This window comes from Dermacentor albipictus, chromosome 9, assembly GCF_038994185.2.
Source record: "Dermacentor albipictus isolate Rhodes 1998 colony chromosome 9, USDA_Dalb.pri_finalv2, whole genome shotgun sequence".
In the NCBI taxonomy this organism is placed as follows: domain Eukaryota; kingdom Metazoa; phylum Arthropoda; class Arachnida; order Ixodida; family Ixodidae; genus Dermacentor; species Dermacentor albipictus.
The window spans coordinates 130167380-130194927 of NC_091829.1; the positions used below are offsets into that span (position 1 = coordinate 130167380).

Here is a 27548-nt window from a genome sequence, read left to right on the forward strand (position 1 = left end):
ATTGCAATTAAACGTGAATACACGGACGTCAAAATTACTATTCCTATCATAAAATAGTATATTTTATTTAATTATTTCCAATAGCTTTTCTTTGACGCCGTAGTGGCGCTATGAGCTCAAGACGCTATCCGCAAACGTAAGACTCTATTCGAAAGCTATTCACTCCTGCGTGCCCCAGCGCTAACACCCGCAAAGCTCTATGGCGCCCCAAACTATAGGGGCCCCCTTTCTAAAACTCTATAATATGCCTTGTTTGTCGTGTGATTTTTTACTTCCTTAGCATGCGAATTTTGAAATCGACCCTCTGTGACAAAAGGGACCTTTTAGAAGTAAAAGGCACAGTTAAAATTTTAGGTGTGCAGCGTGGCTGCGTGCTTTAATAATTGATTCATAATACTACCGGGTGATGCGCCATTGCTGACAGGTTTGTGTACTCCAAAGCGCGCTCGCAATCTAGGTTTCGCCGCTCGCCGCGAAGTAGGAGGAACCGTAGCAGGCAACGCGCAGCTAACTCCGCCTCCGGCACTGATTCCGCTTGCGCCGCAATACTTCGCGTGGCGGCCGTCGTGGCGCTCCGCGGAGCGCGGCCACCCACACCGTGTTACCTCTAACGCCCCAACCACTGGCACGCGTCGGAAAGCTTCGGCACGCACCGAAGCTTCAAAAGCGTCTGTCGGGAACACGGCGCAGCGTGACGACGCGCAGCGATGATGTCTACTGCCGATGCTAGAAGTTTGCCGACGCGAGGCGAAGCTGCGCCAGCGTGCACCAATAGCAGGCTGAGACGCGTCGCAGTCGTCAACCAATCGGAGGCTGCGAAGCCTCCAGCTGCTATGCCTATGATGGCCGCCCATGCCAAGGCGCCGGCACCAACAATAGCCCGAGTTTTCGGACGCACGACGCGCGTGTCAGTGTTCCTGAGACAGTGCTGTATTAGTAGGCCGACAACGACACGACCGACGACCGTGGGTTGTGGCAGTGCGACGTGCATCCGAAGCGACTTCGAACGACGCCGACTAATCCGACCTGCCCACTGGGTCCCGCAGGGATCAGTGCGATTGTCTGCTAAAACAGCCATCCTAATCACAATTTCCGCAGCATCTGTGCTTATTGTATGTGTATTTTGTTGTGCCCAAAATGAATGGAAACACGTTTACGAGCTCCGAAGTCAGAATAATCCGCACTCGCCTATCGCCTATGTTCTTTACGTTACGCGTAGGCCTAGCGCGTCCATCGAGTTCGTAACTGGTGACTGAGCGAGTTCAGGTGAGAAACTCTGTCGAAAGGAATGAATTTTCAGTTTCGTTTGGTGCTGCAGAGATTTGAAATATGGCACTCCTGAATTCGTGTGATGTCTGATGTGGTGAATGAACCTTGTGGAACTTGGGGTGGTTGACCGCGGTGTGTTTCGTGTGGTGTCGGTGACTCAAGTTTAATGGGCGAGCTCTGTGCTGTTTCCAGTGGGAAAGATAATTATCGAAAGCGAAAGACACTAGTGTCCGAACTATGGGAAGTACTATGGGAAGTACTCTTCTATTCGCCATGTAAATACATTTCAGTACAATTTCGGCATGGGAATCCAGTACAATTTCACTGTACTCCTTCACTCACTTCATTCAAGTGCATCCGTCTTTTGGGCTACTTGGGGATAAATCGCTCGTGCAGCATTCCACAACACTGACACACTGAAGCATACGCGACAGTGCAGTAATGTTTGAATCAGTGTGTTCTTATGCTTGAGCACTGCAAAAAGAAATCTGTTTGCAGCATGTGCATTGCATAGCAGGACCTGCATCATGCAAGACCTATGCATGTAGCACCGTATACTAGGATTCCTTCGATGCCTGCTTCAGAAGCAGTAAGTACTGAGTCAATGATACTGTGATTTATTTGTTATCTCACTTTTTGTTTATGAAAAGTAGATGGTGTGAGTGCATTGTGGGAAAGGTGAAAAGGTATCATCAGTGCTTTGTGCAGTCGGTAGGCTTACACTGCTCGAATCCCTTCAACTTCTACTAAAATGTTTCTTGCTGCGATACTATAAATTGTAGTCAGGACAAAGATGTATTCAAAACCCAGTTACTAATGCATCTGCGCAGAATGCTATTTATTAACAAGGTATAACTTCCACAGCAACATTACGCCGATGCACAGCGTATGTGCTTGAAATAAATACATTCCATAAAGGTGAACGACTGGGCCTGCAATAACAAACTTCGTAGTAGCACTGAGAAAAGTGCTGCCATGCATAGCAGCCACAACAAAACTGCTGCGTGTCCAACCTACTTCCTCGGAGGCACCTCTATAAAGACTGTTCGGGCCCTTTCCATTCAGGGTGTAGCATTCAGCTTTTCTCTCAAGTTTCCGCATATGTCACCAGCACTGCATCTAAGCATTGGCACATTCTCGGGTTTGTGTCCCGTGTCTCCCTTCCCTGATGGCCTGAGGTTCTCCGAGCCCTTAACATTTCTATCATTCTGTCGCGACTTGAGTACTGATCATCAGATAGTCCCGTACCAAACTCGCAACGCTAACGAACTTAAGCTTGTTCAGCGCCGCAAAACACGCACTCTCTGCTCCTGTCTTTTCGGTTGTCGCAAGCTGATGCCAGCCTACGAGGATTGCCTCAAACCTCTCAAGTGACACACCCTGCAATACCAGTGCAACATTGCACTAGTCTGTTCGGCATTGTGCTTGACGGCTGTCTGGACAGCACTCCTCTTTCTTCTTCAGTGCGTCTGAACAAGTGGTCAGCACAGCCTGAGCTCCATCATGCTTGTATGGCCCGACACCACAACTCCATGATTATATCTGGCATACTGAGCTTTCTACCTCTCCCCCTGGCCATTCGGACTCCCCTTCTTTGCGACCAGACTGATTTGACTCTCCTGTGTGTTGTGCACCGATCGAGTGTGTGCGTGTGTGTCATGCTGTGTGATTGAGCAAGTGTGTGTGTGTGTGTGTGTGTGTGTGTGTGTGCATGTGCGTGCACGTGGAGGAGAAGCGGGTGCCTTCTGCACCATGCAAATTCCTGTTGTTACGAACGGCCTGCAAGGGTACCGACCTACGAAATATGCCCAGCCAGCCGCAGCGGTGCGGGAGGCGATATTCGGAGAACCAGACCTTGGAAGGCGCCCGGCCCGCTGCGATGACTCGGTCTGGGAAAACAACAATACGCCGCGTCCCCAAGAGAGCGCGGCCGCTACGACTAAGCGCGGTCGGCGGACCAAGTATTATTCGTGGATTCGCCGTGGCCGCCAGGGGTTGTTAGCAACGGTGGAAATCCGGGGAGCTACTGGAAGATATTTTGCACTGCCGTCTCACGCAGCTTAGAAGTCATGGACAGACGAGGGGGCCATTGTCTGCAGAGTCAACACTGGGATGAAGAGGCGCCTGCTCGGGGAAAAGCACCGTGTTTCCGAGAACCCACTCACCTCAGCGTGGTTAGTGAAACCTTTGCGGAAGTGTGCGTAACCCCCCTCCTTAAAGGCGGGTCGGCTACGATGACTTTGAACGCTCCGAGTTTGTAGGCTGAACGGCCGTTTTCCCTCACCTAAGAATCTAGGGAGGACAGAGTGTTTATAAGCAGCTGTTGTGCGGCTGCTGAGTGTGCATTCCTCTTGCAGTCATGTTAGACTGATGAACTGTAACGTTCTCATGTAAATACTGTAAATAAACCCATACTCCACGTTCTCGATGAGAACAAGTCTCTCCTTTCAACAACGTCCTCAGCGTGCATAAGTTAGACGACGGCATGGGCGAGCTACCATCGATTTCAAGCCCGACTCCAAACATTACAACTGGTGGCAGCGGTGGGATGGACTTGGCGACGTGGTGCTGTGTCTGCGGTGAGTGCTTGGTTCTTGCTTTGACTCTCTAGACTTCATTTTGTGGTTGTTCTGTTAAAACAGTAGGGAAGCTAGATTGTTGATTATTAGCTAGGTTGTCTTTTCCTAGATAGGTTTAGCGAGCAGCATCAAGGCAGTAAAGCAGCAATCATGGAGTTAAGGACACAGCTGAGAGACGAATTGTTAATTGTTGGTGAGGAACTGGGCCTAGAGGTACGCAAGGAAATGCCAAAATCGGAATTATTCCAGATAATTTCCGAACAGGCCAGTAAGGAAGACATTGAAATTGGGTAACTCTTTAGGAAAAGAGAAGAACGGGAGACAGAACAACGGGACAGAAAGGAACGCAACCAAGATCGCGAGTTGAGAAAAATGCAACTTGAACTTGAAAGCAAACGTTTAGAGAGGTCTCAAGGAAGTGAAGTGGTTCTGGGGCGATCAAGTGAGGCAGGATCATACCGCATGGACATGCTGTTAAATCCATTTGAGGTTGGGAACGACATAGGCTTGTCCCTCGGAAATTTTGAAAGGACTTGCGAGAAGATATACTTTGGTCCGAGTACATGGCCACAGCGTTTGTTGTCTATGTTGCCGTGTGAGGCTGCGGAAGTAATCGCCAGACTCAGTGCTTAGGATGCATATGATTATGCAAAGGTTAAGGCTAGTCTTTTGAACAAGTGCCGCCTTTCAGCCGAAGCTTTTCGGCAGAGATTTAGAAGCACAGGCAAGAAGGATAGCGAGAGATATCCGGAGTTTGCATATGACTTAAAAGACAAACCTAGTCGAGTTGCTGAAAAGCGCGGAAGCGTACGAGAGCAGACACACGATTATTGAATGTATGTTTCTAGAACTGCTTTACAGAAACATCCCACAATCTGTGAAGCTGTGGGTGCAAGACAGCGGAAATGTAAACACTGGGGAAAGGGTGGCTGAATCAGCCGAAGAGTACGCAACGCGTTGAAAGCTGGACGCCGAGGACGGAAATTGCGATAGTCGAAATGGACCAGGGAAACCATTTCCGTTCAAAAAGGGTTCGCAGTCTAGACGACCGGAGCCTGTAGACGTGGAGGAAAAGCCTTCAGAAATGAGAGAGGGGAAATCAAACGAGGGAACTCCGTACAACAAGAGCAGAAAAGAAAGTTCGAATCTTTCAGACCGATTCGCTGCTATAAGTGCCACAAACTGGGACATATCGCTGCAAACTGCGGGAAGCCTAGCGTAGCTTTCTCCTACGTGGATCAAAAAGACGAAAATATGGAACCTTTAAGCCCATATATTCATGATCTGCAAGGTAATGGTAAACCATGCCGGCGCTGCGAGTCAGTGCCGCCACTATTGACATTGTCTATCCGTCTTACGTGAAGGTAGATGACTTCACGGGAGAAGTAGCATGGATCAAACAGGTTGTAGAGGAACGCAGTGTGTGTCTGCCCATGGCCAAACTGAAAATCAGTGGACCATTCGGGGAGCTCGTGACCGAGGCTGCAGGTTCCAAATTTTTGTTGCTGCAGTACCCGTACAATTTTTCGAATCGGTCGGATCAGTTACTACATGACAAAGGACTTAAACTGTGAGAGGGCGTTGACGTGAGGCCAAGCTCGGAAAATCGAGTCGCGTTCGGCTGAAAATGCAAAAGCTGCTCCAGCGGAATTAGCAAAAGAGGCAACTTCAGTAACCTAATCCGAGCTATGCTCCAGTGACGGAATACGATTGAGGAAAGCCTGCCAGCTCACCAGCTCCATTAGAGTGGATCACTAGGTTGTCAAAGTTCACGCCTGCGGGAAGAGCCAGCTCACGCACCCGTAAGCGAGACAGGGCTGTTACTATCACCAGACTCAAATATCTTTGATCGGCTCTTACGTTTAGACAAAGAGTCACTGGCAGCCGACCAAAAGAAGGATGACAGCTTAGCTAAACTGCATCACACAGCTAAAGAAGGCATTGCTAGGTGCAACTTGACGATACACGAGAGAGGAGGATTGTTGTATCGGCACTACAGAGACCGAAAGGGTAGTATACTAGATCAGTTAGCGGTATCTACTAAGTACAGGGAGGACCTTTTGAGTCTGTCATGGAAATGGGTGGCCTGGCCACTTAGGCATAAACAAACCAAAGGAAAGTTTGCTTAGGGATAACTACTGGCTTGGCTGTTTCAAAGAGGTAGAAAATTTTGTAAGATCATGCCACGCCTGCCAGCGCTCGGGAAAACAAGGTAAACATGGAAAGCTCCACTAAAGGTAGTGTCCTTAATATCAGAACTTTTCAGACGACTTGTGATAGACACGGTAGGGCCTCTACCAAAGCCAAGTCGGGTTACGGGTACTTGTTTACTATGCTGTGTCTGGCTACAAAGTTTCCAGAAGCAATGCCTCTGAAAGAGCTCAGCTCCACCGAGCAGTAGACGCGTTTTTGACAGTATTCGCACGAGTTGGGTTTCCAGGCGAAATTCAGGCGGATCAAGGGTGAGTATTCACCAGCGCACTGACTTCCACCTTCTTGCAAAAGTGCTGCATAATGTTGATGCACAGTTCCGTCTATCACCCTCAGTCAAATAGTGTAGAGAGGTGGAATTCAGTGCTAAAGCGAGTAGTGCGGGCGCTCTGTTACGAACACAAGGAGGACTGGGAGAATTGTCTTCCGGCCACTTTGTTTGCATTTCGAACGGCTCCTCATGAGGCTACAGGGTTCTCCCTAGCAGAACTGGGCGGACGGTATGGGTGGACACTCCGTTCTCCACAGAGAAGGTTAAGAGAGATTTCGTAGAAACGTGGAGAGAGTCCAACAGTGGTAGGATACGTGCTAAATCTACTGGAACGGCTCAAACCTTCAAGAAAGAACAAGCTTGAAGTTCACTGATACGGGCCCGTTAAAATGTTGCACAAGCTTTCAGATACTAACTATGCTCAGAAAATGCCCGGTCGCAGGAAGGAGGTGATGATATACCACTGCAATTTGATGAAGCCATACGTAAAGCGGAGCGAATTCGTTAACTGTACCATCAAACAGCAGGATGACATTAGTACCAAGTTTATGGAGTATAAGGCGACCTCCAGCTCTGAAATCAGCCTAGAAGGACTAGTAAAACATTCGGTAAGCTCGCACGCTCTTAGACTCGAGCAGCAAGATGAGCTGAAAGGGGTGTTAGGGGAATATATCGAGATTCTGCGATCCACCAGGTAGAACTGAACTAATAACGCATGAAATAGAGCTATCAACAAAACCCGTAAAATCAAAGCCTTACAGGGTGTCTCCATGACATAGAGAAATTATGGAGGCAGAGATACAGCGCATGCTGGAGTTGGGAGTTATTGAGCCTGCTGAGAGGGACTACACATCACCGCTAATACTGGTAGAAATCCCTAACAAGGACCCTCGTCCGTGTATTGATTAGAGGAAGTTAAATGCCATCACTAGGGATCAGCTGTACCCAATACCCAACATTGAAAAACGAATTAAAAGAGCTAGCGCTGCTAAATAAATTTCAACTATACATCTCGTCCTAAATAAATTTCAACTATACATCCCAGGAAGTCGGAAGCTTCTATGAAGACGTGGAATCGGCGATGGGTAGAGTGAAAACAAAATACACTATAATAATGGGCGACTCTAATGCCAAGCTAGGCAAGAAGCAGGCTGGAGACAAGGCAGTGGCGGAATATGGCATAGGCACTAGGAATAGCAGGGGAGAGTTATTTGTAGAGTTTGCGGAACAGAATAATATGCGAATAATGAATACCTTCTTCCGCAAGCGGGATAGCCGAAAGTGGACGTGGAGGAGCCCGAACGGCGAGACTAGAAATGAAATAGACTTCATACTCTGCGCTAACCCTGGTATCATACAAGATGTGGACGTGCTCGGCAAGGTGCGCTGCTGTGACCACTGGTTGGTAAGGACTCGAATTAGCCTAGACCTGCGGAAGGAACGGAAGAAACTGGTACATAAGAAGCCGATCAATGAGTTCATGATCCGTTCATGAACTGATCAATGGTCATGATCATGAACAGCAGGTTGCCATTATCCCTCAAGAGAAAAATGTATAACAGCTGTGTCTTATCAGTACTCACCTACGGGGAAGAAACCTGGAGGCTTAGGAAAAGGGTTCTACTGAAATTGAGGACGACGCAAGGAGCTATGGAAAAAAGAATATGTGTAACGTTAAAGGATAAGAAAAGAGCAGATTGTGTGAGGGGACAAACGCGAGTTAATGACATCTTAGTCGAAATCAAGAAAAAGAAATGGGCATGGGCAGGACATGTAATGAGGAGGGAAGATAACCGATGGTCATTAAGGGTTATGGACTGGATTCCAAGGGAAGGGAAGCGTAGCAGGGGGCGGCAGAAAGTTAGGTGGGCAGATGAGATTAAGAAGTTTGCAGAGACGACATGGCCACAATTAGTACATTAATGGGGGTTGGTGGAGATGTATGGGAGAGGCCTTTGCCCTGCAGTGGGCGTAACCAGGCTGATGATGATGATAATGATGATGATGATTATGATGATGATGATTATGATGATGATGATGATGATGATGATGATGATGATGATGATGATGATGATACATCTCGTGCTGGAGAACTGGCAAGTTCCCCTTTCAGAAAGTGCCAGCCGCTCTGCCGCATTTATCTCACCTGCAGGCACTTTTCACCCTCTCGCACTCAGCTTCGGGCTGAAGAACGCGCCATTTAGCTGCTCAGATTAATGGATGTTGTCCAAAAAGATTTGCAGGAGTTCGCCTTGCCATGCCTTGATGATGTAGCAATTTTATCGGACAGCTGGAAAGAGCACGTATCGCCCCTCAAGCAGATGTTCTCACGGTTGAGGAAAGCCGGCTTAACGATGAAAGCGGAAAAGTGTAGGTTTGGCTGATCGCAGGTTACTTATCTGGGCCACGTTGTTGGTCAGGGCACGAGACGGCCGGCCGAGCTGAAAATAGCTACGATTGAAGAATTTTCACAGCCGCGATCGAAAACAGACATTCGTTCATTTTTGGCACTTGTGGGGTACTATCAACGGTACATTCCGAATTACTCGCCAATGAGAAGTCCTTTAACGGACGCCCTCCGAAAGGGAGCACCGAATAGCATGAACTGGGATAAGGACAAAGAGAAGGCTTTCCAAAATTTGAAAACGCTATTGGTTTCTCGTCCTGTGCTTCGCGCGCCAGACTACGCAAAGGAATTCATAGTTCAGTGTGACACAAGCGACAGGAGCACGGGCGTGGTACTTAGTCAGGTTGGCGACGATAACGAGGAACATCCTATCCTCTATGCCAGCCGTAAACTAACTGCAAGAGAGGAAGCCTACAGCGCTTCAGAGAAGGAATGTGCTTGCTTAGTTTGGGCAGCCCAGAAGTTGTCATGTTACTTGTACGGAGCGAGGTTCATCTTCGAGAGCCACCACTGTCCTCTGACGTGGCTCAATCAAATGTCACACAAGAATGGCCACTTGCTCCGGTGGAGCGTCACTCTCCGAGAGTACAACTTCTCCGTTATATACAAGAAGGGGACTGGATAGCAATGCGTATGGTTTGAGCAGGCTAATTTGAATTCTGCGTTTAGGGATCCCGCCTAAATTTTGGGGTTCTTATTGTTAATTTTGTTAAGCCAAGAAGACCGCCTCTCATTTAGCAGGTCTCACTCCATGATTGCCCAATTTATGAGCACGAAATTTCTTGCAAATTGCTGTAGCGAAATGCAGTGCCTTTGTTTCTGCACTTCTGTTTTCTTTAAAGCCTAGCGGGCCTAAAGTGAGGTCCAAGATACGTAATCAAGGCGCAGAGCTTTGTTGTGGGGTTCGTTTTGCAGTTGCCTGTCCTTGTTAGATGTTTTGGGGCGGTATCATCATTTCACAGCTGGTCGCTGCAAGCCAAGGCATCCCCACCTTGCCATCCGCCATTCTGTTTCTGCCCAGCGGTTATCAGCACTGGCCAGTCGAGATTTTCCGGGCCATGGAGGAGCTGTTACGAACGGCCTGCAAGGGTACCGGCCTACAAAATTTTGCCAGCCAGCCGCAGCTGTGGCGAGCTTACCAGAAGCGACCATGGAAGCCTTCCCCACCTGCCGCGGCGACTCGTTTTGTAAAGACGACGGTGTGCCGCATCAACATCCTCTCGGCGCCGCTATGACTAAACGCGGTTGGGGAACCAAGTATTGTTCGTGGAATCGCCGTGGCCACCGCGGCTTGTTAGAAGCGGTGGAACTCCTGGGAGAAGATGTCTGGCGGCCGTCTCACGGGGCTTGGAAGTCATGGACAGTCGCGGCAGCCATTGTCTGCGGAGTCAACACTGGGATGAAGAGGCGCCTGCTCGGGGCAACACCCGTGTCTGCGAGAACCCACTCACCTCGATGTGTTCAGTGAAACCTGTGCGGAAATGTGCGTAAACCCTCCCCCTCAAAGGCGGGTCAGCAACGATGACTTTGAACGCTCCGAATTTGTAGCAGGCTTAACGGCCATTTTCCCTCACCATCTAGGCAGGACATGGTGTATTTAAGGAGCCGTTGGTGGCTCCTCAGTGTGCATTCTTCTTTCAGTCACGTTAGACTGATGATTTGTAACGTTCTCCGGTAGATACTGTAAATAAATCCCATATTCCTCGTTTCTCGATGAGAACAAGCCTCTCCCTTCAACAATGTCTCAGCGTGGATAAGTTGGACGACGGCACGGGCCAGCTACCATCTATTTTATGCCCTACCCCAAGCATTACAGTCGGAATCTGCAGGCGTCTTGCGCTCCAAGCGCTGGATGCGTCCTATGATTTGAGCGAGCCGATTATAAAGGAAATTTTCATTTGCCTGCAGCTGTGGGCCAGGAAGTCCCTTTGTAGCATCAACTTTTTTAGCAGTGTCGTGTTTCTCAGGAAACCTTGTTTCGAGTTCCGCCAGTTCGCGATATAGCTGCACGACTTAAGTCTTTAGGCACTTGCTTCGGGCACGGCTGACCTGAAGGCTTCCACTCGGGTGGCATCACCCAACTGCTTAAACGCGTGATGGAACACTGGGCATTCGCTATCTTAAGTGCACGGTGAAGGCGCCGTTTTTATATCAGTGGTTGAACCGAACAAGTGCGCAGCTAGCGATGCGACCACATCCAAAAGAGGTAAACGTCTTCAGAGCTCAGGTCGATCCATTGGGAGCCAAGTGTGACGTGTCATCGGGTCCGTAAATTGTATGTGGGTTACGGGTCTGCATAAGACCGTGAAGACCAGAAAGGGACAGCGCTTTCTCTTTTATTCCTCGTGGTAGCCGTTACGCACGCTAATTCGTCGCCAACCTTCGTCGTTCTGTTATTCGCGCCAAAAGCGCGACGCACGCGCAGAGCATCGTTAAGTCTCATTCGTGAGATTAAACTACCTGTGTGTTATTTGCATGGGCTCTTGTGTTGCCTGAATGCTATACAATATATTGTAACAGATACGAAAGGCACGGACAAGGAGAGAAGAAGGAGAAGACGAAGAGAACGAGGAGGTTTAGAGGCCGGGCTGCGCTGCGATCACGCTACGACCATCGTCCATCTCCTGTAAATAAAACCATATCTTCGCAACTCATCGTAACAGTTGTCGTGGAAGGTGCTGAGTAATCGACACCCGAAGACGGAGGCTGAATCACAAGTTCCTCGACGGAGCCGTCGCCTTGCTGGACTCCCACCGAATCCACCGGAGTTGAATATGTCCCACGAAGCAGACAAAGAACGGCCTATTCCAACTGCTGCGCCGACCAGTTCCGTTCTACAACTGAGAGATGCGCGTCCCTTCGCCGGAAGATCGGACGAAGACATCGAGGAATGGCTCATCCATTATAACCGGGTGAGTGCCGCTAACAAGTGGAACAGCGCTTCTCAGCTTTCGAACGTCGTGTTCTTTCTAACGGATACTGCGTTGTTGTGGTTCGACAACCACAAGGGAACGTTCACAACATGGGGAAGGTTTGTTTCGGAAATCAAAGAACGATTCGGCGACTCCGCAACGAAAAAGAAAAGGGCAGAACAGACGCTACTGCAACGTGCGCAAGTGCCAGGCGAAACCTGCACGACCTACATGGAGGCAGTAATAAAACTGTGTAGGATGGTGGACTCTGGAATGTCCGCGGAAGACAAAGTCAGGCACATCCTAAAAGGAATTGCCGAGGATGTTTACAACTTCCTCGTCGCAAAAGACAACCTGGCTTCCGTCGCTGACATCATTCGGCATTGTCGTACTTTCTAGCAAATGAAGACAAGGCGCATCACGCCGAAGTTTGGCAGGCTAGCCAATGTGACGACAGTTGCAAGCGTGGACACCAACCAGCCCCTCGATCTGGCATCAACGATCCGACAAATAGTTCGGGAAGAGCTAAGTCTGCACTCGCAAGTGACACATCCAGGCACTCACAGCTTCCGCCTATCACCAGATTTCGAGCCAAACGTGGCATCCTTCTCTCCGTATTCTGCGGCGAGAGGCACTGAGGATTATGAACTCGCGCCCCGACAGCAGCCGCGTCTATATACGTGGCTGCACACAAAATATACTTGTGCCCTGCTCTGTCGTGTGCATGACGAAAGGAGTCGCCACATTGTGGGCGCTGAACTGTTCCGCCACGCCGGTTGTCCTTTCTCGCGGTATGAAAATCGCTCTTTTCTATAAAGCCGCATGTAGCCCAACAGCGGCACTAACTACGGACGTCTCTACAGCTTGCTCTCCTTGCAATAATCGCCATTCTGAGGAGCTAATGCTTGGCATGATCAGCAAGGCTCTCGGTACATCGGAACGGCAAGCACTGGTACAAGTCCTTGCCAGGCATGAGGCTGCATTCGACTTCACGCATGGGGATGCACCCCTTCATTCACCGTCGTCCAGCGCTCGTAAAAGAATAGATACCGGCTCAGCACACCCCATATCCGCCAGAAGCCCAACCGAGTGGCATCGTCCGGGCGCAAATTTATTGCCGAGCAAGTCAAGGAGATGATGAACAAAGGTGTTGTTCAAGAGTCATCTAGCCCATGGGCAGCCCCAGTAATGCTGGTCTGAAAGAAAGATGGCTCCTGGAGATTCTGCGTGGATTATAGACATCTAAATGCAGTGACGAGGAAGGATGTCTATCCACTACCGCGGATCGATGACGTCATTGATTGCTTACACGCTGCTTCTTACTTCTCAACACTTCATTTGCGATCGGGGTATTGGCAAATACCTATGGATCCTGCCGACAAGGAAAAGACCGCTTTCGTGACTCCAATTGGCCTATTCGAATTTAATGTTATGCCTTTTGGCCTTTGCAATGCTCCTGCCACCTTTGAAAGATTCATGGACACAGTACTACGTGGTGTAAAGTGGGAAATATGCATGTGTTACCTCGATGATGTTGTAATCTTTGGCCGCACGTTTGAAGAACATAACGAACGCCTCAGCCTCGTTCTCGACTGCATTGAGAAAGCTGTACTGGTCCTAAACTCAAAGAAGTGTCGGTTCGGCGAACATCAAACACTGGTCCTGGGACACTTAGTCGACAATGATGGCGTCATACCCGATCCTCGTAAGATTGAAGCAGTGAGCTCCTTCAAGCCACCGCAGTCAGCACGAGAACTCGGCTCATTCATTGGCCTATGTTCGTATTTTCGTCATTTTGTTCCCCGGTTTGCCGACATCGTTTACCCGTTGACAAGTATTTTGCGACAAAATGCATCCTTCGATTGGACACCAGAGTGTGACGCATCGTTCTCTCAACTGAAGTTTATACTAACGTCAGCACCCCTCTTGCGTCACTTCGATCCATCTTGCCCGACTAAAGTTCACACTGATGCTAGTGGAATCAGGATACCAGCGGTGCTTGTACAACGTCACAGTGGCGCAGAACATGTGGTCGCATATGCCAGCCGTTGTCTGAGCAAATTTGAACGCAATTATACGGTTACGGAACAGGAATGCCTGGCAGCCATTTTCGCCGTACAAAAGTTTCGATGTTATCTTTATGGTAGACCATTCAAGCTTATCACCGACCATCATTCTTTATGCTGGCTGGTCGGTTTGCGTGATCCCTTTGGTCGCCTCGCACGTTGGGCGCTGCGCTTCCAGGAATACGACTTTGTGGTATCGTACAAGAGTAGCCGTCGTCACGCTGACGCAGACTGCCTCTCTCGGATTCCTCTTGCGACTACCGACTGCGACGCTGAGAATTTTGACGACTGTCTCGCTGCTGTTACTCCTACGTTCCCTGAAGCGGCAGACTTTCAGCGAGAACAACGGGATGATGTTATCCTTGATCGGCTTTTTGTCGCCGCCCGTACTTCCAAAGACAGCTGTCGCTTTACTGTCCGTGATAAATTGCTGTACAAAACTAATTATTCCGGGCATGGAGCGCGTTTTCTGCTTGTTGTCCCCGAGAGTCTCCGCTCCGACGTTCTACGCGCCATGCATGACGATGTGACATCCGGCCATTTCGGCTTCGTACGAACGCTGCACCGCACGCAGGAGCGCTTTTTTCTGGCCCAAGATGTACGAAACAACCAGGCGCTATGTCGCTGGTTGTGAAACATGCCAACGTCACAAGCGACCGACCACCGCAGCTCCGGGTCCCCTTCAGCCATGGACACCGCCCAGAACGCCGTTCGAGCAAGTAGGCATTGACCTTTTGGGTCAATTCCCGTTATCTAACAATAAGAACCGCTGGATAATTGTCTGCGTAGACCATCTTACACGGTATGCAGAAACTGCAGCCATACCGTCTTCCACCGCTGCTTGCGTGGCGGTCTTCCTGCTCCGTTCCGTGGTCCTTCATCATGGCCCACCACGTGTCATCATCAGCGACCGTGGTCGCCAGTTCACGGTTGATGCCATTGAATAGTTACTTCGTTTGTGCACTTCACAGTTTCGTCATTCCATGCCGTATCAACCACAGACCAATGGCCTCGTTGAAAGGACAAACAGAACGCTGACTAACATGCTTGCCATGTACGTCTCCTCCAATCATAAGAACTGGGACGACGTGCTGCCCTTCATCACTTATGCATACAACACGGCGAAGCAAGAAATCACGAACTATAGCACATTTTATCTCCTGCATGCAAGGTTACCGCGAAGCCCTCTGGACACTTTCTCACCCTTCGTTCTGCACAGTGATGATTCTGTATAGAAGACTTTGCGTCTCGCCGAAGAAGCGCATCGAATAGCTCGTCTTCGTACTCTGGCCTCGCAAAGTCGTTCGAAAGAGCGATACGACGACCGTCACGTACAAGTATCGCTGCAAAAAGGTGACTTAGTCCTTCTTTGGACACCGCAACGCAAGCGTGGATTGTGCCAAAAGTTCTTGTCACAATATTCAGGCCCATTTGTAGTTGTGGACCACCTGAGCGAACTCCCATACGTCATTGCTCGCCTACTGTGCAATGGTCGGCGATCAAGCAGAACTCAGCTGACTCATATTGCTCGCCTGAAGCCTTTCTACACTTCTTGTTCATCCTGACTCACCCCACGGGCTTCGTCTGCTTGCGGGGAAATGAAACAGATACGAAAGGCATGGACAAGAAGAGAAGAAGGAGAAGACGAAGAGAAAGGAGCTTGAGAGGCCGGGTTGCGCTGCGATCACGCTACGACCATCGTCCATCTCCTGTAAATAAAACCATATCTTCGCAACTCATCGTAACAATATTTTTAGCTTTCATCGACGATGCCTTGGCATCCTCTATTGCCAATGGCTCAGTCATGCGAATGTTTAGGTGTGTTCACTTTTTTTTTTTATTTTAGGAACTGACTAAGCCAGTTGCCAGTGACTAAGCCACACATGCCAGTTTGGTAGAAAGAATGTTATGTCTGTTTAAATACTAAGGAGAGGCTTTTCCCTCATCTACGATTTCCCGGTCAACAATTGTTTGCAGTTTTTGAATGTTAACAGTAAGTGTTTAGGAGTGCGTGTCAGCTGGACGTATCTTTACCGAGCAAAGAAAAAATTGTTTTCTTATTGTTCCACACATTCTAAGATTGGTAAAAGGGCTATCGCCTTTATTTGCTTAGGATCTACTTTGACTAAGTCCTGTGCTCACATGGTTAAGACTAGCTTTACCATTCAGATTGGCAGACTTCAAAGGGCGGGCTTCCCACGCTCTCACATAACTGCGGTGGCAGAGATCCTACTACAAAAAAATTAAAGGAAGAAAACCAGATCCAAGCCAGGACAACGGCGACCACAAGTGATCAACTCTACGCACCGCGTGGCGCACAGACCGAAAAGGTTGCGGTCAGGTACGAAGTACCTGTTGTTTTCTCAGCCCCAAGAAACCTGAAGGGATTATGCGCGCGCATCGGAAGGAAGAAGCAGCTCCAGGACGATAAGAAGCATGGTGAGCCTTTTGTGGACTGTCGTTGGTGTTGTGAATGAAATCCCACTGAAATGTGGACGGGTCTATACTGGACAAACGGGCTAGTGTATCACCGATAAAGTGGCGGAACCATAAATCGTGAAAAAAGGGAAACTAGGTCGAATTTGCCCCTTCACTGCAATGAGTAAAAGTGTAAGCCGGTACTTGGTGATATCAGGATACTGGGCAGAAGTCCCGATAAGTTGACACGTGAGGTACTCGACGCCTTTCTTATTGGTAAAAAAGGGGCAGCAGATTGCAGTGACTCGTCGGTTGCCCTACGAAGAAAGAAAATTGACTTCATGGGATCTTTCTTGTAATCATAGACTTAATAAGTAATTTGCTAGGCGTGACATGATATTCAGTTCTGCGTAGTGTGTTTGGTCTGATGGTTGCCTTAGGCACTATAAGTGATCCTGGGTGTTGTTTTACTGCTTTTTTGTACTCTTGCATTTGTTTAGTTGTTACTTGGTTTTGACTCTACTTTTGCTATGATTTGTGACTCTGCTTTGCTACGATTATATAACATCGGTATTGCTAACATATTCTTCACTGAGCTCAGGGAAAAGTATATGTGAGATCCCTCGGCACACAGAAGGTACATGCGGCCTTTGGAATTTATTGGCTTTTCCTTTACGGTTGGATGTGATAAGCCGATTGTGCGATGGTCCTGTCACAAAGTGCCCTTTATAAATTACAGCCCCTTTCTGTCGATAAGCTTCTAGTAGTCCAGCCTCTTTCCTGTCTTCTTGTATGTTTCCTGTGTGCGTCTTTTATGGCAGATTTTTTTCTTAATACGTTAACTCGCTTAATACTGCCTCAGTGACAGTTCCAGCTTCACATGTTTTAATTACCCGCAAGAAAATTAGAAAAGTACTTATCATAAGAAGGTGGTAAGTTTAGGGTGGTTTTTAATAAACTGCTCATCAATAATGACGCTTACGTATAGCACATTGATGGCAATCAGGCAACGCGTGTTTTATGAAGTGTTGCGGATTGACGCACATCTGCACTCGTTACGTTAACCGAGCCCAAATATTCACGCGATAGCAGTATTTTCTTCCTAATTACGAATATTAGAAGCGTACTTCCTAAAGCTCTCGCCTTATGATTTACGCTCAATTGATGCTCAGCACCCCTAGTCATAATTACTAAAACCAGGCCGTGGTGCCCGGCAAGCTTATTTTGTGTGGTTCGTGCGAGCTCACCCCTCCCCATGTATGGGAGCTGCAACTAAAGAGATGCAAGACTGTTAATCATTCGTTCTGAGACGGCGTCTGTTCTACCTATTTTCTCCCTCCTCTCACTACCTCCTCTCTACCATTCTATCTAGGTCCCCTCTGTAATGTTGCACGTCGGTACAAAGTATGCTCCTGCCATGTATTGCATGTTCTGAAGCACTTCCCGACGCGGCGTGCAAGACAGCGGCGGCAGCAGCCGCAGCAATGAAAAATTCGGAGGAAAAGCAAAGAAAGCTGCGGTTCAAAAAGGATTGGATACCAAGGTATTAAAGACGGAACTTACCAATTGGTGACGCAGAAGCTGATACCAGGATACTTGAGCGTGCCTTGCCCCTCCATCTTGACATCCACGGCGGTTGGGTAGGCGAGGTACTCATCGGTGATACGCGACGCCTGGTACAAGAACATGCATGCCAGCAGCAAGAACGAGCAAAGCCGAAGCGTGCGCCACAGGATCTTGCTGCAAGTAGAAAGAGTTCAACACAGATAGTTAACCGACTTGTTACAGTATTGTAGAAGAGCAACAGAAGAACAACATCTGCACAATTTGGATGAATTACCACACACGCTTTATGAGGCTCAGTTTCGGTTTAACCGCGAGAAGTGCCAGTTTGGTCTCTCGAAGATTTCATACTACCTCTCCAAACGGCAACCAGCCGCTCATTGACCGAATTGCTGCTGTAGCAGAATATCCCACACTAACTTGTCTGAAACAAATTCAGTCGTTTGTGAGCATTCCTTCGTATTTAGGCCGCTTTATTCTCCACTTCTCATCGACCGCTGGTTCCCTGACCGATTTACTTAAAAGGGCGCTTGTTTCAAATGGAGCGCCCCACAAGAAATCGGTTTTCAAACATTAAAACAGGATTTAACTGACTGTCCCGTACTAAGTCACTCTAATGACGGCTGGACTACGGAAGTACACATTGATGTCAGCCACATGGATCTTGGGACAGTGCTAGTGCAACGTGACCCTAATGGCATCGAACTTATTGCCGCGTATGCGAGCGCCAAACTTTCAGATACTCAGCCCCACTACCACTCCAATGTGCTGCAATGTCTATCGGTGGTATTGAATGCCGATTATAAATTCCGTCACTACCTCCTTGGGCGCAAGTTAACAGTCACGATCGATAATGCTGCAATAATATGGATGTTTCCTTAACAGCAGCTAAAGCATAAGTTTGCAGTACAATTTTGACCTGCGCCACCGTGCTGGGGGGTTAAACAACATCGCCAATGCTCTCCGATGGAATCCTCTTGACAGCGTGTCCCAAAATGAGGAAAATCGCTTTTTTTTCTCAACAAGGTCTCCCCAAAGGCCTTCAGGAGGACGACGACTTAGCACCAATCATCGCCTCAGTCTCTGTAGAGGAAATAATTTGACATATGTAATATGGCATGGCGCACTGTGTCGGCGTCAGTAGCACAAGGAACACCCACAAGCACGTCACCCCCTAGTTTGTTTCAGATCGGAAGTATTTCGAGCCATTCATGAGCTAAAACCTCCCATGTATCATCAACTACAGCTGCTGAAAGGGAAGCCCTGCGTGCGGCTCTTCATTTCATTCAGGAGGAAGCCCCTTATGCAGGGTCAATCTTCTGTGATTCCAAGGCAGCCCTAGAGAGTGTACTCTCAGCACTGCGCCATGGATCACATGAGCAGCTCGTCGGTGAGATCAGAGAAGTCCACCATCGCATAGCTGACGAACGACACGATATAGTGTATCAGTGGTTTCCTAGTCACTGTGTCAAAAATGGCAATGATCAAGCAGACGCAGCTGCCCGATCTGCCCGTGACGGCACCAACTGCGTTTCCATTCCTCTTTCAAGCACCGATGTGGCCAAAAAAATTTCCGCACTTACGCGTGACCTGACATTAGCTCAATTGAATTCATCCGAGTTCACAAGTTCACGCCTTTATACCCTGCCCCTAATCTACAGCTCCGTATTCTGGCCCGACCTTCCACGACGTAACTGCACCCTTCTAGTCCATCTACACTCTAAGAAAAAAGAGAGTAAAAAGTGAGTCACGGCCACTTGACTCTCTTTTTTCTTACGAAGACCCATTTTCGCGCGGGTAGAGTCACAAAACAAGAGTCAACATTTGTGTATGGGTCGTTTGACTCTTAATAGCACGCGAAGAGTAATCATGGAAGATCGCGACCCCTCTGATATTCGAGATGAGTCTGGCGAGAGAAAGATTAAAATGCTGGAGAAGAATAACGTCTTCTGTTTTAGGCAGGCCCTCGGGTTCCTGCCCTGGTTGCAACGCGGTGTATCATTCTTTCGTCCTTGTCATGTTCTGCAATTACATCGAACTCTAAATATCGACTTTCCTTGAATATGTTTGTTAATATCTCACACGCTTAAGTGATAGCTAGCTTCCTATGCTAAGGAAGACCCGGATTTGTCACACTGGATTCTGACCATAAGTAATTCTTAAACAAAAGCATTGGCTACTAAAGAGAGCACAGCAACGAGATAAGTTCAGTAGGTGCACTCAACAGTGTCGATTGTAAATGTAATTGCGCTACGTAAAATTAGATGTTGAGGATTTAGGTTCCTAAATCAAGATGTTGTTATGAGGCGCACGGTAATGAAAAACTGCAGATCTATTTTCAGCAGCTCGAGTTATTTAACGTGCACGGAATGTACAGTATACGCGCGTTTTCGCATTCTGCCCCCATTGGAATGCGACTGCTGCGGTTGTGATTGGACCCGTGACCTCGAGCTCAGCAGCGCAACACCAAAGCCGCTGAGCTACCGCAGTGCGTTGCGTTCCGCGACCAGGAACAAATATTCGCGTACGCAGCACTGCTTTTGAACCCCCTAGAAATGTAAAAAACAAAAATGTAGCAGTCCCAATGCTGCATGAACCACTGCACGAACAACTGCACGAACGATGGTTCGTAGTTTCATCGCCTGAATAAACTGCAGTAAACAATCGCTTACTCCGTAAATTAGCAAGCACGGGGTCGCGCGCGCATGTGCAAACATGAAGAGATCTCACTCAATGACCGCGAACACTCGCTGTCACAGCGTCGGCGTGATGAAGGGCCCGAACAGAGCGGAGAGAACGCTTCTGCTGCCTCGTTCTTCAAAGCGTATCTGAAACTTGAAATGGTGCCATAAAAGCGCCCTCCCTCCCCCCCCCCCCCCCCCTTTGCACCTATCGGAAATTATCTCCAACACAGAGTGAGAGTGGCGCCAGAGCGGGCTGTCGCAACGGCCAGAGGAGAAGTGTGCTAAACCAGCGCCTCCTTTCCCCGGCTTGCGCGCGTTTTATCACCTGACCACCTATAGAAACTTGGGGGCGCCCATCCAGGCACTAGACATCTCGGCTCACCCTCGTACACTTCCTTTAACGCGCACAGCCAACGGCGCAGGATAGGATCTTATCGCACTTGACTGTATACGTAAGCTCACGGCAACACCGACAGATATATTTCGGCGGTTGTGTCCATATAATTGCTATGGCAAAATTCGCAATAAATAGAAAATGTTACTAAGGACCAACCACGCTGCTTCTCCATGTCGTGAGAGAGCGGTGAACGATAGTCCTAGAAAATGTATTCCTAGATCTCCGCCAAATGACTACGCTCGCATTTGGTGACAGCGGCACACAGTCGCAAGAACTTGTGGAGGAAATACCGGATTTCTGGCAGCTTCAAGTGCACCAGATCATTCAGTAACATGGGCGGCTTTGTAGTTCTACCTCACATCAGAGCAAACTGCACTCGGCAGAAATCAAGGGCAGTCTTCACAGTTCGAGCATGCTCCGACAGCCCACCGATAGATATTTCAAACGCAACCACGCTCGGACGAGCAAATTTTGCTTCTGCCAAGTGAACGTAGCGGGTATTTCAACACGCGTGTTAAATTCATGGCTGTTTCATTCGTGAACACAACTTAAGTGACTTAAAATTATCAGTGAGCAAAACAGTTTTTAGTTCAACGCAAGGAAACAAAACCGAAACTAGCGCAACTGTTTTGCTCAGTTGTGCAGATACAAAATGATCCAAAGCCGAAGCCGTCAATAGCATGACGCCATTTGAAAGTTCCGCTGCATCACGCGCGAGTACGTTGTCCTTGAGTGGTTCTGAAATAGCTGCGTTAGGGGCAACTGCAACCAAGCGTTGGGGCAAGTTACGGTGGGAGCTTCTGTCCGTGCTGTGTGATTGCGACGAGGGGACCGCCGCCAGCAGCAGTGTATCGCCGATTTTGTCTTTGCCGACATCGAGCAAGTGCAGCTCGCCAGAACGTCACAAGCGCCCGAAGTGCTGCGGTTTGCACTGCATCTTTCATTGTGATATGGGATATCGCAACTGACAGAGACGACCAGATTCATACGAACCACTACCACCGGGGACCTGTGATCTGTGCCATATTTCTCTTAACGTCTCAGGTAAGCATATCAGCTTTTGTTCCGAGTTTACAAACGGCGAGTACTCGGCGCTTTCGGTATGGCTACATTTTGCGCCACGTTTCTCCTGGCAGTTCACAGACGTTTCTTAGGCACGTGCGCGTATGTATGCGAAAATACTACTGGCAGACGGAAGCCTCAGGAGCGCATCTCAAGTTATTGCAAAGCTGTACTGCCAGGAGAAACACCGTTCTTAACGACTCTAGTGACGAGTGGCCTGTCGCATCGAAAAATCCGTAGAATATAAAGTACTGCGTAACTTGAAGTGTAGGTACAATACTAGCACCAGTGTGACTTTCGCTGGCGAAGACAGGTAGTCGAAATGACAGCTTGTGTATTCTGAACATTTACTAGCGCTTTAGGTATATTACTGCGTATAATAAAAGCGCTACAACGCTGAATGGCAGTGTCAGGCGATGTGGCAGCACAGATATTTTAAGAGCGGTAAAGCGGCTGCATGTACAAGCGAACAGGCACAGCACTTTAAAAGCGCTGAAACAGAAAAAAATTTATGTGCATTTGGCTGTAAGTAGAAAACGCAAAACACATTAGCTGACAATCTAAGCCTATATATAATGTATTATTTTTACGTAATCTTTATTTTCACGGTTGTAAATATATAAAAGCATGAATATGCTGCAACAATTATATAGTAATTCCTACTAGGCTTACAAAACGTGGCTGTGTTATGTGGTGAAATTGTAATATGATTACTGGATTTTTTATATTGAGTCCGGTGTTTTATGAAAAAAGGGTACTTTTATTTGTAGTTTTATGTTAGTGCGTATAGTTGCCAAGCAGAAATGAGTTGATTGCAAAGTTGTACCTTCCAGTGAGCTGCATATGAACCCAAGTTTATCCTGTCTTGGCTATTTTAATGTGCATACAACAATTTTAAGTATATACAGCTGTAGTTGGCTTAGTCGCTGCAGCATATTTTGTGAAAGTAGAAGGCCATTTATTATTTTGCTCCTTCCATGCAGAAATACCTTTTTTCTTGTACCAAGAAACGCTGACAGTATTGAATAAAATGAAGTGTGGTGTATTTTTCTACTAACTTTATAAAGGAACTTTAGTCTGCCGTGCATCAGAGATTAGTTTACCTTCTTGTACTAAACAATGCGTTATGTCATCGGCTACTGCTGTTGTCCTGTGTGTTTTTTTTTTTTAATTTTGAAATTTATTTTATTTTAGGTATTCAAGAAATGGCAGCAGCCAGAAGTCGCCATCTTATCCAGCACGTTATGGGTGAGACAAATCGTAGCAGGCACTTTCGCATATCTCATTAGCATATGATGCTATTTGTTGTAATTTTTGTGTACACTTTCCTGTCTTTATGCATTTTGCTATTATTGTGCAAAGGGTAACAGTTTTACATTGAGACAGAGTAATTACCTAAAGGGGAAACATGGCTGGAGGAGAAAACACACACAAGCCTCCCTTGTCTGTATCTCTATGTTGCGCAGTTACTCTGTTATTATCTACCAACAAGCCCAAGTTCCTCATCAGTTACATCTACTAATGATCCGTTATTATAATTTCATTGACATAACATTGAAAGTACAGAGGTACACAGGAAGACAGACTTGAACTGATGAAGAGCCATAGAACAAGGATCGCTGGAGCCAATATTTCGGCAAAGAGAAGGAGATCTTTCTTCTCAGAACGTTGGCTCCAATGAATTTTCTTGTTCTATCACTATGGTTAAAAGAAAGCATTATTGCTCTTGCTGAAGTATTATGCATTATGGCATAAAAATTAACAGGGTGAAATATCAGGAATGTCAAAATTCTTGTATACTCCATTGCTAGAGCGAAAGCCAGGAAAACAAGATGTAGAGAGCCACATTGTTATTTTTCACTGCCCAGTTTGGCCAGCTGCATTCGGAGCTTGCACTTTGTTGCATTAACGACCACTGGAATTCGTTAATTGAATTAGCTTGGTGATTTACTTATATTAAGAGATTTTGAACTTGTAATAATGCAGCTTAAAATAATCCTTGTAAAAAATTTACAATGACATTTTAAGGTATCTGGTTTGCAGTTGACTAGCAGATCACTTGATGGTATGAGCTCAGGTTTCAACTGAGCTTCTACGCACAAATTGGTTGCAAATTTTTTTTTCATTGTTTAGATTTTCATAAAAATAAGTACCGTTTCTTTTTTGTCGGGCTTCTAGTTGTGTCGTAGGACCTAACTGTTTACCTTTATTTGTATTGGTAGCCCTGTTACATAGACAGCTCAATTTTTATTGTAAATCGTGACATGGTAGGACTAAGAACATTTGTGCAAATTTGTTGCAGGTACACTCTGGCGGCTCCCACTCCTGTGTCCTACCAGCACCCTGTCCTGACTATGTCCACTAGGGAGTTGGGAGCCTTTGGCGGCTTCTGCCACTGCATCCTGCTGCCACCATGTCCCGGCTACATCCACTAGGGAGTTGGCAGCCTTAGTGATGATGCCAGCAGGCTGACAGCCGACAGAAAGATTCAGGTAAATACCTGTAATTAAGCGGCGTCGTTTTTAGTGAGATGGCTTGTAGTCACTCAGCATTGAAAGAAGTAACTTCGAAGCAGGTTAGACTCCCTGCTATCAGTGCAGGGATGCTCAAGTCCATGCATTTTGTCTTAGCTGCCAAGAGGCTCTGTGTATTAGACGAAATGCGATGCAAATTTTGAAACTACAAGAGACCACTTGTACAATTTTTCTCTTGCTTAACACAAAGACTCTTTTGATAAAGCTTTACCAATTTAAAAACGATACAATGTACTCCCATAGATGGTATTTGGCAGAAATTTACTAGGGCTCCCTCAATGGTAAGTAGGCCGATAAACGTACACCAAAACTGACTTCTTTTCCAAGTTCATCCTCCTCTCTCTGCACTGCTGCATAATGTATCTTTCTGATACAATTCTTGCACGTAGCACAAGTCCTAAACACATGGATTGCATAAATTTGCTGCTTTTGCTGTAGGTCACTTCTGTGAAAATAAAGTTAATGAGCTATTTTGTCCATTTTTAATCAGCCATAATAAACTGAGCCGTGGCTAATAAGCAGTTAAGTTTTTGGTATAAGGCCTCTCTTCATTGTCGTTAAACATTTGGCCCTCTTATTGAAGGAACCAAATTTTTGGCTATGCCATTTCATGACGCATATTTTGGTGCGTTACACAAAATTTGACATAATGTTTATGCCAGTAAAAATTTTTTTTTGCTTTAAGTATTGCGTGAAATTGAGATTTTTTCTATACTGAAGGGCCCTCAGCTTTCAAAAAGAAATTCCAAGTGGTCGTGTGCCAGGTTGGAACAGCTGGCATGGAATAGCCTACTTACACAAATTGGGAGGGTCATGTACACTTGACTTTATGTTAAGGTACTATTATTGATCCACAAAAGACAAAATGAAGGATTCCATCCAATAAGCTGCTCTTCACATTCATTTAAACTTTTGCACATTTATATACCTTGAGTCTGGTGACTTGTGTCTGTTTTCATCATCTGCTCTGTGCAGATGGTAAACTTCAGATTTGCCCTATGGTACAGAATATCTTGGTGCTTAAATATATGGATCTGTGTTTTTCAGGTTGCCTCGAAATTTTACCCAAGCCATGCCGCAGACTCGGGCCAGGCCTCTTGCGAACGACGTATAACCAGGCTCAACGCATCAGTTTCGAGTGAGTCCGGAGATCAAGGCAACCTGCTGCGCAACCAGCCTGCAACCTTTGGTGACCCCTCTACATGTTCTACCTATTTCACAGCTGTGCCTCACCTACCATCTATCCAAACAGCATCACCATCTGTGATCACTTATCGAACCATGGATGAATGTTGGGGTGGAGTGATTTGAACAGACATTCTATTTGTATCTTCAAATTCTTTGCAAATATTTCTGCTATTATAATTCATATGTGTCTTTAGTACCTAGTTTTTAATAGTTCCGTTCTCTTAGAATTCTCACCATCTACTCCTGTTGTTTTAATGTATACCTGCCTTTAACCCCCGTTTCTCGTAGTTCTTTTGTACTTGTGGATGTAATTGATAGGTTCTTAATTCTTGTTGTACAGAAGGCCAAAATGCCAACTTACGGCATTTTTTCTTCCTTTGATAATCTACAGCACTGCAATGCGTGCAAGAAATGTAACATAACACGGGCTCTGGTGCAGGATAAATTTAAGAGCAATATAGAGCACTTATTTCAAGCACCCGTTATTTTTGAAAAACTCGAGGATATAGGAGCACAAGAAAGAAAATATTGAACTAGAGAAACATGGCTTCCCCTCATAAGTCTGGTAATAATGCGACTTCCTTTCACTGCAATGATACTGGTACTCGCATACAAGGTTTGAGACATGAAAGCTATGATACCCTTGGCATTTCTCAGTGCTTATTTGCCACACTGACGAATGTCAAAGGCAGCATAGGTTTCATGCACACATTGGTATTCTTTTGAGTATAGCATTTCTCAAACACAGGTTTGCAGCAGTGCTTTAAATAGCAGATGTATTTCCTAATTTTCAGAATTTGTTAGTGCAAGAGTAACGCTACAGATCACGTAAAAATAATTTTACAGACTATATGCCCATGGATGCATGCTTCTTCTGATGACGTAGCAGTGCCATGTGGTTGGGGGATGAATGTCTATTTCAGATTTAAATATTGGCTTCCACGCCTTGGTTAGTCTCCTACACTGAGTATTCTAGGTCAGAGCCCAATTACCAGAGGAAAGTGAAATAAACTAGGAACTATAAACATCAAAAGATCCTGTTCGGGACACTAATGTAACAATCAGCAAGGTTCTTTGTGCATTAATTTCCAGATTTGCGAGATTATATTTTGACTGGTTTCATTAATGCGAGAACAAATATTTGTTTATTCTCATGGTAGAGTTGGCTGCCCCCATTCGCATACAACCCCTTTACAGGCTAAAAATTCAGTGTATTAATAGGCAGTTTTTTGTTTTTGCGCCGTCAGTGTTAAGAGATGCAAACGGGGACCTACAACAGAATGCAGAAGAATGTCTAAGGAATGCAAGCAGGGCATGGGGCTTTTTAGGCAGATCCGTGCATGTGATATTTAAAAAGCTCCCTATGGTATGCCTCAGGGCATTTTCTAACCCTTTGGCAGAAACACTGACACCCACTTATTAAGAAGAAATGCTCCTCGAAACAACTTTTTTTTAAATATTTGTACTAGAGATTTGAATGTGCTGCCATTCATGGGAGTTTTATGTAGATTTGAATTGCCATTGCTTTTTGTGTAGCTGGTGTTCTTTAGTTATGTCCTACATAATGGCAATATATTTTTATGGGCACTTTCGTGTGTAAAAGGTTTCGCAAATAGTTTCATGCTGTATCTTATTTAGCTAGTTGTATACCGCAAAGTGGCGATACCCATCCAAACAGCTTGTAGAATTACTGGAACTATGCGAAAAAACTATATTAGGCCACATTAAATAATTTTTACAGATTGCAATTTCAATTAGATATCGGTATTCTGCATATCTTGAAGAGTATGTATGCCGAATTTCATTTGTATAGAACAATTATAAGTGCCCAAGGTCATTCTCATGCTATTATGAGAAAAGAATTATTTAAGTATTCTCAATAATTTTTTTCAGAGTACATGAGAGGTATGCAAAGGCAGGCAGGCACTATCTTGCATACTTCTAGTAACTTTACGTGCTGTTTCAATAAATATCGGCACCTTGCAGT

At 46.6% G+C, this 27548-nt stretch overlaps 1 protein-coding gene and 1 long non-coding RNA gene across 2 annotated transcripts in view; one reads left to right on the forward strand and one right to left on the reverse strand.

Annotated features, from left to right (window-relative positions):
• LOC135918841 (uncharacterized) overlaps window positions 1-20560 on the reverse strand; it is a 206176-nt gene extending 185616 nt beyond the window's left edge. The window contains exons 1-2 of the mRNA XM_070526429.1: window positions 20427-20560; window positions 17697-17873 (exon numbers count right to left, since the gene is read on the reverse strand). Of these exons, the coding sequence (XP_070382530.1) occupies window positions 17697-17821 (125 nt within the window). The 5' untranslated portion in view covers window positions 17822-17873; window positions 20427-20560. The remainder of the gene's footprint in view (window positions 1-17696; window positions 17874-20426) is intronic.
• Window positions 20561-21521: 961 nt separating this feature from the next.
• On the forward strand, window positions 21522-26621 carry LOC135918850 (uncharacterized). Its single transcript, XR_010569802.2, has 4 exons — window positions 21522-21821; window positions 23034-23087; window positions 24142-24331; window positions 25421-26621. It is a non-coding gene; the product is annotated as an uncharacterized lncRNA (long non-coding RNA).
• Window positions 26622-27548: the final 927 nt, after the last annotated feature.